Here is a 17,101-nt window from a genome sequence, read left to right as displayed (position 1 = left end):
TTTCATTGCTGACTTTTGGGGCTTAAATAATGACAATAAGGCAACACCAGTTTCATGGGTTTTAGTGCAATGGTCCTGCTCATAATTTGTACCTATTCCCAAAAAGGGGAAATATATACTCCACAGAAATACCTGCAAGCCATACGTACAGTACTTTCAGTGACAGGTCCAGGGGATTCTGGGGGTCAAAATCCCCTCCAATAGGAAATTCTTTAGTTTTGTGCAAACTTGGGGCAAAAATTAGGAAATAACAGCATGATCCCCCTTTTATTACCTCCTTTTTTAAATTTCTACATCTGCTCCTGATTTGCTAGTAATATTGGAGAGAAATGTTGACCATTATTCATGTTTTCAGAGAAAATGCAAATGGATATGACCTGAACAGAAATTTCCCAGGATACTTTGAGGTCAACCCACGACCTATCCAACCAGAGACCAGGGCTGTTATGGATTGGCTGAAACAATACCGATTTATTCTGTCTGCTAACCTTCATGGAGGTGCCATGGTTGCCAATTATCCTTTTGACAATTATGTAAATGGTGGGTAATAATTGCAAATACTGTATATTTTATCACCTGCCAAAATTAAAAACACCAAACTTTTTTGTTTACCTTTTTGCCTCAAAATTGCCAAATTTTGCACCTGCAAAAACAACCTGTTATAGATATATTTCTAGATGTATAGTAGTTTTGTAGTAGTTTTTCTTGTATTTCAGAACCAATGTGATGATGAATAAACTGTATGTATTTTGGCAAATGCAATTTTTCTGCTTTCCTGCCCAATGTAAAAATAAAATGTTAGTATTGGAAAAAAGAGCATGAGAATTGCAAGATTTGGAATTAATCGACATACAATGTACATGAGGGCAAGGATTCTTATACAATATTTTCAAAATAATTTCTTTTTAATATCCTTGATGAGGTCCATTACAATTTTTATTGTATCAAGGTTAATGAGGCAGCTTTTGGATGAAGAACTCATTTTGTACAGTAAAGAGAGGATTTTGTACATCTTGCAAAGCTCCATTTTTTTAAAATCATGAGCATATCTTGCTTTTGCTGAAATTTGGGATATTTAGGGCATGCTGTAATGGGATCAGAATTCTGACCCAAAATAAGGGTAGGAGAATTCATGCTGGTATTTTCACCATACCTATATGTAATTTTAGGCTGATAATCACTCTTATTTTGCAATTAAAGGGAAATTTGTTGAAATTATTCTTCAATATCATAATAAAAATGCTTCATTTTAGAAAGTGATAGGGTAATATCTTCGCATTGTGTATTTCGCAAAAGTCTTTTTTCATATATTTTAATTAGTCTATTTGATTGTATTTTAGGATCTTTCATATTACAGACCCGCTATGTGAGATCTCCAGATGATGACACTTTCCAGTATCTCTCTAGAGTCTATTCATACTCCCATCAAACGATGCATACAGGACAACATTGTGGTGATAGGTTTTCTGAGGGCATCACTAATGGAGCTTGGTGGTACCCAGTCCTAGGTAGGTTTCCTCTTAAGGCATCAGTAATGCACAGTCTTGAATAGATTTCTCCTAAGGGCATCACTACAAAGCTTGATGGTACCCAGGCCTACATAGGTTTTCCCTTAGGGAATTGGCACTGCACAGTCCTTGAAAAATTTCCCTTAAAGGCATCAGTAATGTGCTTGATGGTACCTAGTCCTTTGTTTCCCCTATGGGCACCAGTATGTGCTGGATGTTACTTAGTCCTTTGTTTCCCCTATGGTCATCAGTAATGTGCTTGATAGTACCTAGTCTTTTGTTTCCCCTATTGGCATCAGTAATGTGCTCGATGATACAGTGTCCTTAGTTTGTTTCCCCTATGGTCATCACTAGTGGAATATGGTGGTACACAGTCCTGAATAGTTTCCCTTTTGGGCATCAGTATTAGGGCTTTTGGGTATTGTAAATGGATTAATTTTGGTGGTTGCTAATTATCGTGGATGCAGAGCATATTTACATGTATCCATGAAAATAGTAAAAATAAATGGCTCATTACAAAATAAATACTTTTCAAGTACCAAGTCCTTGTTAAGTTTCCCTTAGGGCAACAGGAGTGGAGATTTGGTGGTACCACGGTACCAGTAGTTTTAGATAAGTTCCTACAGTGGTAGGAATTATGGACAATAATCAAAAGAAGGAATGAGATGAAAATGTGAAGTTTTTACTGTTTATATATTTTATGCCTGTTATGTTTTGAATGTCATGTATGAATGTTAGGTTTGTTTACTTTCCACTTACAAGAAAAGATTTAATTTCTTTTTTCAGGTGGAATGCAGGATTATAACTATGTGAGAGAGGGTTGTTTTGAAGTAACCTTGGAAATAAGCTGCTGCAAATACCCAAACTCATCACATCTTCCCTGGTACTGGGCTCAAAATAAATACGCTCTCATTAACTACTTGATGTCTGTTCATACTGGTAGGTTACTGTTAGCACTCACAATTTCTCTGGTGTTGGGTTCAAATTTAATACTGTGAAAATACTTTAATTTGTGAATACCAATTTTCGTGTATTATGGAAGAAACACAATTTGTGGATTCTTAAATTTGTCGTTTTGAAGTTTTCAGTATACACATCAATGGAAATCTCCTTTTCATTGGGAACCAAATTTCGTGGTTTGGTATACCCATGAAAACCATGAAATTTGTACCCCACGAACAATGGTACTTTTACAGTAAACCTTCATTAGCTACTTGATGTAAGTCCATACTAGCAGGTAATGAGAGTTCTAAAATAATTGTTTTATCATACCCTACTCAACAAATGAGTGGTATATTGAAATCATTTTTTCTGTATGTCTGTCAGTCCATCTGAATTTTATTGCAATTATTTTGACTCCCAAATTGTGGATTAATTTCAAATTTAGGATTTGGCTTTATATAGGTGATGCATATGTTGTATTCCATTCTGGTTGCTGTCTGATATCAACTTCTAGTTATTTGAATTTTTATTTGAGTGGAGTAAACTTAGTATGTGCAACTGCTTATTTATATTTACTTCATGTGAATTAGTGATTGGGTTGCTTATATATACTTAAGTTTATATGTGTATTCTTTTAGTTAATATTTGTTATTATTGGGTCCTTTTTTGCATGTATTCTTTGTCTGGTCTTTGTCCCCTGATTATGTTTCATCTGCCATGGTCTCCTTGTTTTTACTATCAGGTGTAAAAGGACTAGTACTCACTCCTAATGAAACAGTAGTGCCAAATGCTGAGATGAGAATCAAAGGGAGAGAATCCATGACATTTAAAACATCAGAACATGGTGAATATTGGAGATTGCTACGACCAGGTGTATACATTATTCAGGTGAGAGTTTAAGAGCAAGATTTTTATAAGATACAGGAAATATTCTTAAAACCAAAAAACACAAGTAATTAGAATTCTGTCAACAAGTTCACCACACCACAAATGGAGTTTAATATTTAATTTTCGTGTTTAATTATCTCCCTTTGCAGACATTGGGCAATAGTTTTATTCCTTCATACACATCCGAACATGATGCCTAACCTTTCTGTAATATAAAACCAAAATCCAATGAATGGTTAAAGTGGCTCTGTGTATCTTTTATGGTGTCATAACTTTCAATTTAACACTTATGACTTTTGTGAAAAGGATTAAACTGCTGAATCCTTGGTCAGTTTCTTACCTCAATTGTAATTCTTACAGAAGTTACCACATTCATATTAATCTTCATTTCTGTCTTCTTCTATAAACAGGTTGTTTCTTCTGGAGATATTGTTGCTGAATCCACAGTTACCATACTCAATGAAGATGTAGTGAGGCAGGACCTTTACCTTGGAAAACTAGTGAATACAGGAAATTCACTTAAGAGTTATCTCCCTGTCACTGGACTTATTCTCTCTCTATGCTATTTTGTTGTGAAATATTTTTCTTAATGGGATAGAAATCTGATATTTATTTATCTTATCTACTTTGAAAAAAAGTTATTACGAAATTTGATGGAAGACAGACTTCATATCAATTCTAAATTTTAATTGAATACATGGAAACATCTTTTGATCTAGGTTTGAGAATTTAATTTTATTTTATTGAAACTTTTGAATTACAAATTATTTCACAATTGTTAAAATTTTTTTTAGATTATTTTTTATTTTGTGTATTCAAGATAAAATTAACTAGTACATTCACAATTAAAATAAGTAAACACTGTGCGGGACAATTGTCAACTTTAATTTATCAAAGGTTTTTTTTTTTTTTAACTTTGTTTTTTAAATTTGTGTAGAATTCTCAAAAGCTATTGAGTTGATGCACAAATTCTTTGACAAATAAGGAAGGCAATTGAAATTAAAGTGGTGTATCTTACATTTAAAATGGCATCTATTACCAAGCAACATATTGATTTCTTTACTCTGTACTTAAAAAAAAAAAACATTGATCCATGTAAACTACATGCATTTGTATAGGACAAAACTTTCACCTTTTAAGTACTTCTCTGTCTAAGAATCAGGCTAAATGTGTTTAAGATGTGGCACAAAAAGAAAAGAAACCCAGAAATTTTAGTGCATTATCCAAGTTTTTTTACCTCGTTACCTCCTGAAATAGCAATGAAAGTGTTTGTAAAGTTTGCCTTCTTATGGTATTTGTTCGTCAAGTTTAGATAATATGCACTATGAAAAAATGGCTGGAAAATATTCCCACACTTTTCAATATAAGCAGTCAAAAAATATCTACATCACAGATGTTTTTAGATAAATTTGAATTTTCAGTTGTTTCCTAGATGTATTGAATATATTTGGAGCAAAAGAATCCAAAATTGAGAAAAATGATGTGCCACCCATTGCCTGATTCTTAGAAAGGTACTTACAGAGATTGATTTATCAATGTTGTAATGGGAAAAACTATAATTGACCATTTAAATAGACAATTTCATCTTAAATTTAGCTGCATTGACACAGGCTGGATCCAGTCAATTGTCCTACTTTATTGCTTTTTTATAGTGTCAATTTCTAATATAAACTACATTTGTCCATCTTTGAGTTTTTGGTAAATTCATAAAATATATAAAGTCAGTTTTTTGAAGGATTATGATACATGCTGCAGGTTCTACTAGAATTTACTTTTGCCAATAATTGTTTAATGTTACATTTTATGTATTTTTTTTTGTCTTTTTGGTTCTTTCTGAATTTTTTAAATACATTTTACAGGGCTTATTATTAGAATTAGATTTTAATATATATATTTTATAATTTTTTACATTCCGTAATTTAATTCAGAAAACACTCTGTAACTAATAATTTTCATCTACACCAAGATTCAAATGCATATATTTGAATTTTAGTATTTCATTTTGACAATGTTTCAAAATGTACCTTCATAAATAAACATTTTAGTTAAGGTCAACACTATTAGATTTAATCTACAAATTTTATTTAAAAAATTATTTATATTCAAAGCCGTTTACTTAAAGTCTCCATAATTAACATTTTTATCAGCAACTCTGGTTTATTAAAATACTGAACTGTAATGTATTGTGTTTTTGTATGTATAATAAACACTTGATGTTTGTTATGATTTTTTTTTCTTTACCCCGTGTACATCCGTTTGATCATAGAGTGTAACGTGTCTAAAACAAACCCTGTTTAAACCAATAACTTGTAGAAATCACTCTTTTTCGGGTTTGTTCATATCAGATTCAATTTTTTTTTACCAAACACCTATCTAAATCAAACAAATTCTGCAGTCTGAAATAAGTTTGTTTTTTCTGTAGTCTGAAATAAGTTTGTTTTTTCTGCAGTCTGAAATAAGTTTGTTTTTTCTGCAGTCTGAAATAAGTTTGTTTTTTCTGCAGTCTGAAATAAGTTTGTTTTTTCTGCAGTCTGAAATAAGTTTGTTTTAGAAAGGTTTCAGTGTACATGCATTTTAGTTTTTCTTGGTTCTTCTAGTTATAACTGTTGTCAGTTGATTTCTGGGTTCATCTAGGTATAATTGTTGTCAGTTGATTTCTGGGTTCAGTTAGGTGTAACTGTTGTTAGTTGATTTCTGGGTTCATCTTGGTGTAATTGTTGTCAGTTGATTTGTGGGTTCATCTTGGTGTAACTCTTCTCAGTTGATTTCTTGGTTCATCTTGGTATAATTGTTGTCAGTTGATTTCTGGGTTCAGTTAGGTGTAATTGTTGTCAGTTGATTTCTGGGTTCATCTAGGTATAATTGTTGTCAGTTGATTTCTGGGTTCAGTTAGGTGTAATTGTTGTCAGTTGATTTTCTGGGTTCAGTTAGGTATAATTGTTGTCAGTTGATTTCTGGGTTCAGTTAGGTGTAATTGTTGTCAGTTGATTTCTGGGTTCAGTTAGGTGTAATTGTTGTCAGTTGATTTATGGGTTCATCTAGGTATAATTGTTGTCAGTTGATTTCTGGGTTCAATTAGGTGTAACTGTTGTTAGTTGATTTCTGGGTTCATCTTGGTGTAATTGTTGTCAGTTGATTTGTGGGTTCATCTTGGTGTAACTCTTCTCATTTGATTTCTGGGTTCATCTTGGTATAATTGTTGTCAGTTGATTTCTGGGTTCAGTTAGGTGTAATTGTTGTCAGTTGATTTCTGGGTTCATCTAGGTATAATTGTTGTCAGTTGATTTCTGGGTTCAGTTAGGTGTAATTGTTGTCAGTTGATTTCTGGGTTCATCTAGGTATAATTGTTGTCAGTTGATTTCTGGGTTCAGTTAGGTATAATTGTTGTCAGTTGATTTCTGGGTTCAGTTAGGTGTAACTGTTGTCAGTTGATTTCTGGGTTCATCTTGGTGTAACTGTTGTCAGTCGATTTCTGGGTTCATCTTGGTGTAATTGTTTTCAGTTGATTTCTGGGTTCAGTTAGGTGTAATTGTTGTCAGTTGATTTCTGGGTTCATCTTGGTGTAACTGTTGTCAGTTGATTTCTGGGTTCATCTTGGTGTAATTGTTTTCAGTTGATTTCTGGGTTCAGTTAGGTGTAATTGTTTTCAGTTGATTTCTGGGTCAGTTAGGTATAACTGTTGTCAGTTGATTTCTGGGTTCATCTAGGTGTAACTGTTGTTAGTTGATTTCTGGGTTCAGTTAGGTATAATTGTTGTCAGTTGATTTCTGGGTTCATCTTGGTGTAACTGTTGTCAGTGGATTTCTGGGTTAATCTTTGTGTAATTGTTGTCAGTTGATAGGTCATACTATAAATTTAAAGTAGTTTGACAGATATTTTTAAATGTTTGTTTTTCATCATGGAAGGAGCCAACCCCTCTCTGATACCACCACCAAAAATTGCAATCATATCATGGCATCATGTTGTTGTCTGTAGACAATTTGGTTTCCACAAAAAAAATATTTGAATATAGGATTTTTATGAAATTATACCACAAGGCACCATACCACACATGATTTTGGAGGTTGACTTGAACTGTTTACAAAAAAGGGGCCAGGAACAAGTATTGTCATGATGTCTGGATATTAACTTGACAATAAATGTATGAATCTCATTAAAATAGTAGTAACAGAAGTACTTCCACAATAGGAATGTTGGGATTGAATTTCAGCTCACCTCTCCTAAAAGGTCATGTTAGCTTTTGCCATCACTTGGCGTCCGTTGATGTCATCAGGACCATTGTAGTTGGTGTTGTCATCATCATTTTCAGCCAATATCTTAAGAACTATCAGAGATTGAAAGAAACCTATTGATAAAATGATCCCTACAATAAGGCCTACAAAAGTCTAAATTTGGGTCAAAGTTGTAAGACAAAAAAAATGGCGAGAAATGACATTATCAGCCAAAATCTTGATAACTATAACTTTCAGTTAATGAATTTATGCTTACACAATTCTAATTGAGTCGAAGTCGTAGGGTGAGTCCTTGTTAGAGTTGTTGCCCTTGACAGACAAAAATGATAACTATAACTTTCAGTTAATGAATTTATGCTTACACAATTCTAATTGAGTCGAAGTCGTAGGGTGAGTCCTTGTTAGAGTTGTTGCCCTTGACAGACAAAAATGATAACTATAACTTTCAGTTAATGAATTTATGCTTACACAATTCTAATTGAGTCGAAGTCGTAGGGTGAGTCCTTGTTAGAGTTGTTGCCCTTGACAGACAAAAATGATGTGGTTTTTTTTTTTTTTTTTTTGTAGTACTCTTCATCAGGGACTTTATATTACGTACTATTAGGTTATCCCTGTCTTCATATATCATAAAAAAACTATCATAGATACTAAGAAACTTCCTATTCTTGAGGCCTACAAAAGCCTAAATTGGATCAAAATTGTAGGACGACTTCTTGTAAGTTATTGCTCTTGACAGGCAAAAAATGACCTTTTTGCTTCTTTTTTTTTTGTTTTTTTGTTTTTTTTGTTTTTTTTGTTTTTTTTTTGTTTTGTTTTGTTTTGTTTTGTTTTGTTTTGTTTGTTTTTTTTTTTTTGGCAGTTTTCAGGCAATATCTTTAAAACTTTATTAGACAGAAACTTTCGATTGATGAAATGACCCTTATGATAAAGCCTACACAGATCTAAATTGGGTCCAAGTTGTAGGACAACTCTTTTTTGTTAGAGTTGTTGCCATTGACAGGCGAGTTACGACGGACTCGCTGTTTCAGTCAATATCTTGAAAACTATAATAGATATAAAAAAAAATCTACAAAAATCTATGTTGAGTCAAAGTTGTGAGGACGACTTGTTACAGTTATTGCCCTTGACAAGTGAAAAAAAGTTTTTCTGCAGTATTCAGCTAATATCCTAAAAACTTAAATAGATAAAAAATCGATTGAGGAAGGGATCCTTATGATAACGCCTACAAAAGTTTAAATTGTGACAAAGTCGTAGGCGGACTCCTTGTTAGGGTTGTTGCCCTTGACGTTTTTTACAGTTTTCAGCCAACATTCTAAAGCCCATAATAGATACAGAGACACAACTAATTGATGAAACGATCCTTGTGATAAGGCATACAAAATATTCATTTGGATCAAAGTTGTAGGACGACTCCTCGTTAGAATGTTTTCCCTTAAAAGGTCCAAAATGAACAAGCTGGGCAATTCAAGTTCCTGTGAGCCTCTTGTTTTTGGGTGTGACTGCAAAGGGCCGCTTACATTCTGTGAATAAAATAAATGAAAAAAAAACACACTTATACTTCATTTCCAACCATTTGGATTATACAAGGAAGTTTGAATCTAACCTTAAGCATTTTATATTTAGCCGACAGTCTCTTTTGGTAATGTCTTGGAACTTGTTTTATTGACACAGATTTTAATGCTGTTATTTTATAATCTATGGTCGGACGCCGCTAAATGCATGGTCTTTCCTTGTTTATTTATTTTTTATGTTATTACGTTTTGTTTACATCTCATATCATTCCATATACGTCTATTGTTTCGTTTCTTTTATGCTTCTTCTCAGACATCCTTTACATTGCTTACATATTTTAAGGAGATCGGGTTAAATTCTTTACACGGTTGAACCAGGTTTTACCCACTTTAAAAAAATTAAGTATCAATCATGTAACAGATCGTTAATAATCTGGTTATTAACCGTAATTGCATTAATCTCCTTACATGACTTTTGCCCACTATGTGAACTGATTTTCTAACTGAACTTAAGCTAGTGGCGGGTGCAAAGGAGATGGGTGGGGGCTAGGGTTCAGGGGGTATGTAGAACCTCCAATTTCATGATCAAAGAAATTGTTAATTTTGCGCAAAATTTTGACGAAAGCCTCACCCTTTTATATGATAATAATAATAATACTCTTTATAAACCAATAACTATGTTCTTTTATTATTTACTGGCTCCCTGGATGAATTATTGTAAAATATTTGGTTGTCGCAAACTGAAGCTATATTGTATTTCGTTTTCGTCAATATGTTTCAAATTACATTTTTGTATTTGTATGAATTTACTCCAAAGAAGCATTTAGTCGAAATTGCCAGAAACAATTATATAGACAGTTATCCATATAAGACATATTTTATAAAGTTATTAAAATGTAAAAAAGGGGACAGGGTACTGTTTGTTCTATTTATTAAAACGATTTAAATACTAGTTGCACACAACCCCCTTTTATTCTTACACGACCATGAGTTCAATGGACAGTTATTTTTATCAATAACGAGTTTCACATACCATCCTTTCTTCGGCAGCATTCATGAAAAATAATTCAACTGGAATATTATAAATAGGGAATCAGTCTTACCCTACATTGCCGTCAAATCTCATAATAATGCACAAAGACTTAATAATCCTTTAAACTCCAAACAACCCAAATGCGATCAAATTTCTATATCACTATGCCATATGTTTCTTGTCTGACATTTATCCTTTGTATCGGAATCAATGGCGTGATTTGGTTTTCTCATCGTAGTTGTATAGTTCGTCTACTTATTGTTTTACTTGATGTGAAAAATAGTCTCGTCTTTAGATCAGCATGCAATATTGGAAGAAATTATTCTATAATTGGATCCAATTCAAAATTTCGTTATAACGCTTGTAGGGAGGTGATTGGTATAAAACGCAACGTATTTTAATGTAAGTATTTTAACCTTAGTGCACTGATGTTCGATGTTATCAACACGACATTGGCTTCTCAATTTCAAGCTCTTTGTCTGAAGAAAGAAACATAAGCGAAGCATACAAAACGATGGCAGAAACAACTAGCCACATAGAGAACCAAAAGAAACCAAAATAAGGCACCGACCATTTTTATATTGAGGGGGGGGGGGGCTGGAATATTTTTGAAAATAAATTGCTTAATGGTGAAAAAAAATAATGTTGTATTGCGTTTTTCATAAAAAAAAAAAAGGTTGAGGTAGAAAAAAATAATTAAGAAAATGAAAGGAGAGGAGGGGAATCTCATGTACATATAGTGAATGTAACATAAACTGCCATTCAACATGTTAAATTATGTAGGAAGAAGTATGTAACAAATGTCTTTAATATTAATAATATTAACAATTTACTATTTATAGTTGAAAAATTCATAATGTTATAATGAGCAACGAAATGGATATCAATATCCAGAGATTTTTGTGTTATATCAATCCAGTATGTTAAACAAACTGTTGGAAAGATACAAAAAATACACGAACTACCACTAAACATTATAACCAATTTTCTCCAGTAGAGAAAAGATACCATGCCGTCCGATTATTCCCTATTGTGGAAATTGTGTAGACTTCTTGACTATTTTTAGCTACCTATAGTTAAAGACCAAGGATCTTATGTAAGCATAAGCATTGTATACAAGCATGTTCAGTAATGAAGTAATTAAGGCGCTGAAAACGTTCACTTTGAAATGAAAAAAAAAGAAGACTATGGTATACTTTTGAGCAATGAGAACTTACTTCTAATATCATAATTTGTTCTATTAGAATTAGTTCTTAATGCGATGTGAAATGAGGATAGTCCCTAGCCCTGACATATGCGACATACAAGCGTAAGAACTTAATAACTTTATGGTTGAAAAGTTCCCAAACAAGCACAACATAATAAGCTCCAAGAAGATGGCTTTATTGTTTTTAATGAGTCTTTTGATCAACTTCAAATGTTATTTAACATTGCTAATAAGAACCTGAACCACTCAAATTTACTTGTACGTTATCTAACAGTAAATTTCTTAGAGAAAGTGCAAATAAATCCAAATGGAATAGAGTGAAACCTTACGACACTTAAGACTTAATAATAGTCCAATGTGCCTACTGTACATTCTCAAAAGTTTTAATTCATTAAAAAGTTACTCGACTGCAAAATATACAGCTTGTGCTGCCCACTAGCAGAGCGTGTGCTCTCAGACTTAAAGTCAATAAAAAATAATGATAAAAAGTTATTAACATTTGTAACAAAATACCACCCAACATTACACACAATCTCGTATTAGAACCACCCCTAACCCTGGTCAAACCTTTATATTGCACGTCTTTCATGAACAATTAAACTATAAATATTGCTCCATAGCACTTCTTTCTGTTAAAGATAAAATCATCGCATGTATATACCGTTCTTTATATATGCATATTTTACAAAATACATTTAATTACGAAACTAATTGATATGTTCACTATATGATCTGAAGCCAATGCAACATTCCTGAAATATACTTGTGATATGTGTATATGTATTACAAAATACATTCGATTTCACTTAACTATAATATTTCATCCGACGATGAAACTTTTCTTCCTTAAGACTGCCTCAATGATTGCAAGCTGGAGTTTGGAGACGTTATCCGAAACCGGAAAAGCTGCCCAGGCTGCAATAGCAATGGAGCGCTACAACCTTGATATTTTGGGACGAAGTTAGATAAACATCATCTGGAGCGGTCATACTATCTTCAAGGCAAAGTCTACTGTACTCTGGACCACAAAACGAGGATGGCAACCATCAACATGGAGAAGAAATCTCACTCAACATGAAGGCCAAATCATCATTCATCGAATGGAATCCTGTGAGTCAAAGATTTATTGTGGCAAAATTTATTTCAAAGATACAAAACGTAACAGTCATTCAATGCTACGCTCCTACCAAGTAGCAGAAGGAGAAGACAAAGAAGAGTTTTACAACCAGCTCCCAGCTACCCAAGATTGGGGTATCTTGATTGTAATGGTTGACATAAATGCCAAAGTTTGAAAAGATAACACAGGGAGAGAACTCATCACGGGGAAGGAATGAATTGGTAACATCAACGAAAATGGAGAACCCAGAATGCAGATTGTTGCTCACATGATAACGAGATGAAAACTAGAAACCAGATAGACCACATTACAGTCGCCAGGAGATGGGGAAAGAACATGACAGCCGTTAGAAGCTTATCGAGGTGCTGATATAGCATCTGATCATCAACTTGTGGTGGCTAAATTGAAGATCAAGATAGCCATGGCAACCAGACAAAATCAGATTAGAAGGCGATAGTATAACATTAGGAGTAGGCGCAGTAGACAAACAGTTGGAAAGAGTAAAATACACATATAACACCACATGCCAAGAAGAACTTGGATTCTCAAAGAAGGAATACAAGCCATGGTTATCTGACGATGCAATCGAGACAACTGAGAAGCGTAGGTCTGTTAAGATATAACTTCACCAGGTCAATACAAGATTGCTGAAAGAATGGTTGACGAGCGAACAAATAAGCATTAAGAAAGAAGTGAAGAGAAAGGAAAAGACAGGATAAAATAACCTACATCAACGAGCTCGCTTCAAAAGAAAAGAGAGCAATGAGCAGAAATGACACAAAGACTGAGTACAACACCACACGCCAACCGACAGGTGGAAAGACCAACACATCCAAACCAGTGAAAGACAAAGATGGCAATGTGATAACAAACCTAGATCGACCACTTTTAAATGGAAAAGATACACCAGATGCTCCTGATCTACCTCCTGAAGAATACCTTGATGTTGATACTGGCCCAATCTCGAAGGATGAAATTATTAAAGCCCTACGAATAAGGACTGGAAAAGCCCCAGGACCGAGCAGCAATATTTGACACTAATCACCTTGCATGACCTGTTTGAAAACATCTGGGAAACAGTCGAAATTCCTGAAGAGTGGAGTTTAAGCTACATCATTATGCTTCCAAAGAAGGGCGACATGAGCAACTGCCAAAAACTGGAGAGGAATTCGGCTACTCTCCAGATTCCGATGCGGTCGATCATGTATTGACCAAATTGCCATATCACGGGTCATCATCGAGGAGTAAATAGAATGGCAATCAGCCCTCCACACTAACTTCGTGGACTTCAAGGCCTTAGCATAGTTAACAGTAATGCGTTTTGGAAAGTACTAAGGCACTTTGAAATCCCTGTCAAATTGTAAAGATTATCCAAGGACTCTACAAAAACACCAAATGCCAAGTCATCCATAATTCAACACTCTCACCCCTTATTTTCTATATAAGTGTGCAACAACTTTAATTAGATATAATATACAATTATGAATTTACTCATAGATTGCATTTTGCCTAATTGATATATTTTGGGGTGCTAAAGGGCTATTGACTCTAGATTGGCCATGCATCGTTAATTGCGACGTGGGCTGCTTCCCTCCGCAAGTCCGAAACTTTCTCGTACTAACGCATGGGAAGCTAATCCCGGCGAGCACGAGTCCCAGACTTTCTCTTGATCTGTATGGTTTAGAAAAAGAAGCAGCTCCTCATCAATTCTTGGCTTCAGACAAAGCCATGTCTTGTTAAGGCCAAGTAAACTTCATCCAACCCTCACAAAAAATATGGGGGTTTGGGAGGATTTTACTTTTTATTTTTTACTCCTTACCAGATATTTGCTGGCCTAAATTTATCTTTTTGGTCTATAGACATGTTCTAAATCCATAGCCACAACAGTTTCAGAGAAGAAACATTATTTTTGCCACCAAGAATTGAAAGATTTGTATATTATAGTGCCTAAATACAAGAAACTGAAGTGAAAAGAAATCCTGATTTTGAAATTCCTGTCCCATTTAAAAAAAATTAGAAGCGGGAGGGGATGCAAACCTATTAATTAATTTTATTTGGTCATAACACGAATACAATATCTGATTATCATAGTCTTTACTTTCATATATCTTCCCTTGATAGTTACATAATATTACATTTATTGTTTATCGTAAATTAGATTAGCAAAAAAAAAAAAAAAAACCCCGCCGTATTCCTGAAAAAAAATTATAATTCAATTGCTACTGAAAAAAAAAATTTTAAGAAGAGCAGAAAAACATTACTTAGCAACATTGCAAATCCCAGCCCCTCGGTATAAAAAATGGTCGGTGCCTAAGTGCCTAAGTAAAAACAACGCTTGCACTATACTGAAAACTGTTAACATGCATTCAGTCCCGGGTTCACTAGTATTGTCAACGTTCTCTGCTTTTCTGGATGCAACAGTCACGCCACTGTTGTCATTTCTTGAACTTTACGAGAGAGGAATGGAAGATATTCATTTCCATAGTTGAAAAGGTCGACAAGTTTTTGATAGCGTGCTTGTATGTACATGTATACATTTCATTGTTATATTTTTTTTCTGTCTATGAAGAATAGTCGCACGTGGTCACACTGAATAGCTTGCGTAGCACGGGCATTTGGGCATAATTTCAAGTAGACAGAAAAAAAATACGGCATTTCTAATAACTTCATTTTAGTATCAAATTTTAAATTTTAAGATTAAATCATTAAAAAGGCCACGGTTTATGATGTCACATTTACATAACAAAATTTGGTCTATGAGATGGTGAACTTTTTATCCAATTAAAAGGCGTGTTACTTCTGAACTTGAAGTTTTAGAGTTGAAACTTCAGTGTTACTATGCCTGCTGCAATGCATAAGAAGATGTAAGCATGGAAAAAAGTCAACATAACTTTACAGCGATATTTGGAATAACGTGAGGTAACCAGTAAAGTTTAAGATTCATCTCTTTTCATAATACATGCTTGTTGATATATTAGAGTTCTTTAGTATAGCACTGTACATATATATAACAATCATACAGTTTTTTTTTTAAGTTTAGAATTACTAAGATACAGTGCTGCAAAACTAATATGGGTCATCTTTCAAATAAACAACGCTTTCTGTCCATCTAGGTACAGCCATTATTAAAATTTGTCGGAGCTTGTACCTTTTACTATCAGCAGCGGTTCAAGAGGTTACTGGGTTTGGACACTCATTACGTGTTTTTGTATAAATCTTGCAGAATTTTGTCAGAAGTCAACAAAACAATAACCTGGACCCCCTCCTTCCCTCTTTACTACATCTCTGGATCCGCAACTGCTTATACTACTATAAGGGCTTTACACTTTTGTCTTTTGCATAGACTACAAGAACACCTTATAGTCAATTACAAGACAGCCTAGGTGAAACGAGTTAAAGTTCTCAAATTTTGAAATATTTAAGGAAAATTGAATATCAAGCATTGTCTTGCGTGTAAATTTAAGACAGACTGTACGCACTAGCTCTTTTAATCACTTAAATTTTAACACGTTTTACCTTCACTATATAACTAATTGAATTGGGAAAAAGAATGCACTTAACGCTTTCTGCACATATTTTATAGAGAATAAAAAAAAATAGTCTCAAATCGAGGTCTTTGTTGAATTAACACTTTTTTCTAACGGTACGATTGTTACGGAATATGGTTGTCAGAAATGCAAGAAGACGCATTTTTTTCTTTTGATTAATATGAGTATGTTCAAAAACATTTCAGGGTCAGTGCAGTCATACACCCTGGAAACATAGTACATAGTGTTACGGTTAAACAAAAACGCGGATTCGAACACGTTTGTCTCCCTTGTTTGTCGTTTCAAGAAATCCGGTTTCGCTCACAGTTAGTATGTAATTAGCTTTTTCATACTATAAATATTTTACGTTCAATAAAAATTTCTTGTTTTATTTGTGAACTTTATTTTTTTGTTCCATGGAAGTTAATTTTCTGATAGTTTAAGACTTTAGTTGTATTTTTATCTTTCAGAAAAAAAATCTTGCTGGATTTATAGTGGTCAGAAATAATGAAGTCGCACGGTTTCAAACGTCATGGGTAAGTAAAATTTTCTTAAATTCCCTAAAACCATTTTTATCAACCAATGTATAAAACTTTACTTGTCTGAGAGTGCGACGAGGGACGGTAGCATATCTCTGGGCGATCCAATTTGTTTTAAGCGATCACATTTGTCAATTATGTAGATGATGTTCTTGTTTAACACTTGTTATTAATACCCCTACAAGTAGAGGTATAATGTAAAAGGGATGTCCACCCGTCCGCCTTTCCCTTACACAGAAGTGTACCCTACTCTTACCCTCCACTCCTCCTACACCAAGGAATGGAACTGAATGAAACGTTCACATATTATTTATTTAAAATGCTTATATTTTATTTCAAATCTTTATAGATGTGCATTTTCTATTTTATATATTGATCTGAGTGTTTTGTTTTTGTTTGTTTGTATTTGTTTCCTTTATCATGCATGATATAGGGTACTACAAACTTAACGAGGAATTGACATTTATACTGTAAGTTGCATGCTTGTGGACATTCAATAATCAACATCCTTCAATAGTTCTTTGAATTTGGTACCTATATAGATGGTCCTTATCATTTAGTTCTTATATAGATGGTCCTTATCAAGACCTTTATGGA

General features: G+C 33.7%; 2 protein-coding genes across 7 annotated transcripts in view; both read left to right on the top strand.

Annotated features, from left to right (window-relative positions):
- Positions 1-5,022, top strand: part of LOC148606954 (carboxypeptidase D-like) — a 41,211-nt gene extending 36,189 nt beyond the window's left edge. For all 5 annotated transcript variants that reach the window (XM_088544104.1, XM_088544105.1, XM_088544106.1 and 2 more), the window contains 5 exons: positions 356-540; positions 1,341-1,508; positions 2,295-2,447; positions 3,193-3,338; positions 3,749-5,022. In XM_088544104.1, the coding sequence (XP_088400230.1) occupies positions 356-540; positions 1,341-1,508; positions 2,295-2,447; positions 3,193-3,338; positions 3,749-3,928 (832 nt within the window). In that variant the 3' untranslated portion in view covers positions 3,929-5,022. The remainder of the gene's footprint in view (positions 1-355; positions 541-1,340; positions 1,509-2,294; positions 2,448-3,192; positions 3,339-3,748) is intronic.
- Positions 5,023-10,399: 5,377 nt separating this feature from the next.
- The window catches only part of LOC148606953 (uncharacterized), a 50,814-nt gene continuing 44,112 nt past the window's right edge, over positions 10,400-17,101 (top strand). Inside the window, exons 1-2 of one of the 2 annotated variants that reach the window (XM_088544092.1) lie at positions 10,400-10,516; positions 16,436-16,501. In XM_088544092.1, the coding sequence (XP_088400218.1) occupies positions 16,473-16,501 (29 nt within the window). In that variant the 5' untranslated portion in view covers positions 10,400-10,516; positions 16,436-16,472. Of the gene's footprint in view, positions 10,517-16,276; positions 16,292-16,435; positions 16,502-17,101 lie in introns of those variants that run through there. The other variant, XM_088544091.1, reaches the window with a different exon arrangement.

The sequence above is a fragment of the Perna viridis genome, chromosome 9 (genome assembly GCF_037379345.1).
Source record: "Perna viridis isolate PV_CMFRI_1.1 ecotype Kerala chromosome 9, ASM3737934v1, whole genome shotgun sequence".
In the NCBI taxonomy this organism is placed as follows: domain Eukaryota; kingdom Metazoa; phylum Mollusca; class Bivalvia; order Mytilida; family Mytilidae; genus Perna; species Perna viridis.
This window is presented reverse-complemented; position numbering and strand designations above follow the sequence as displayed.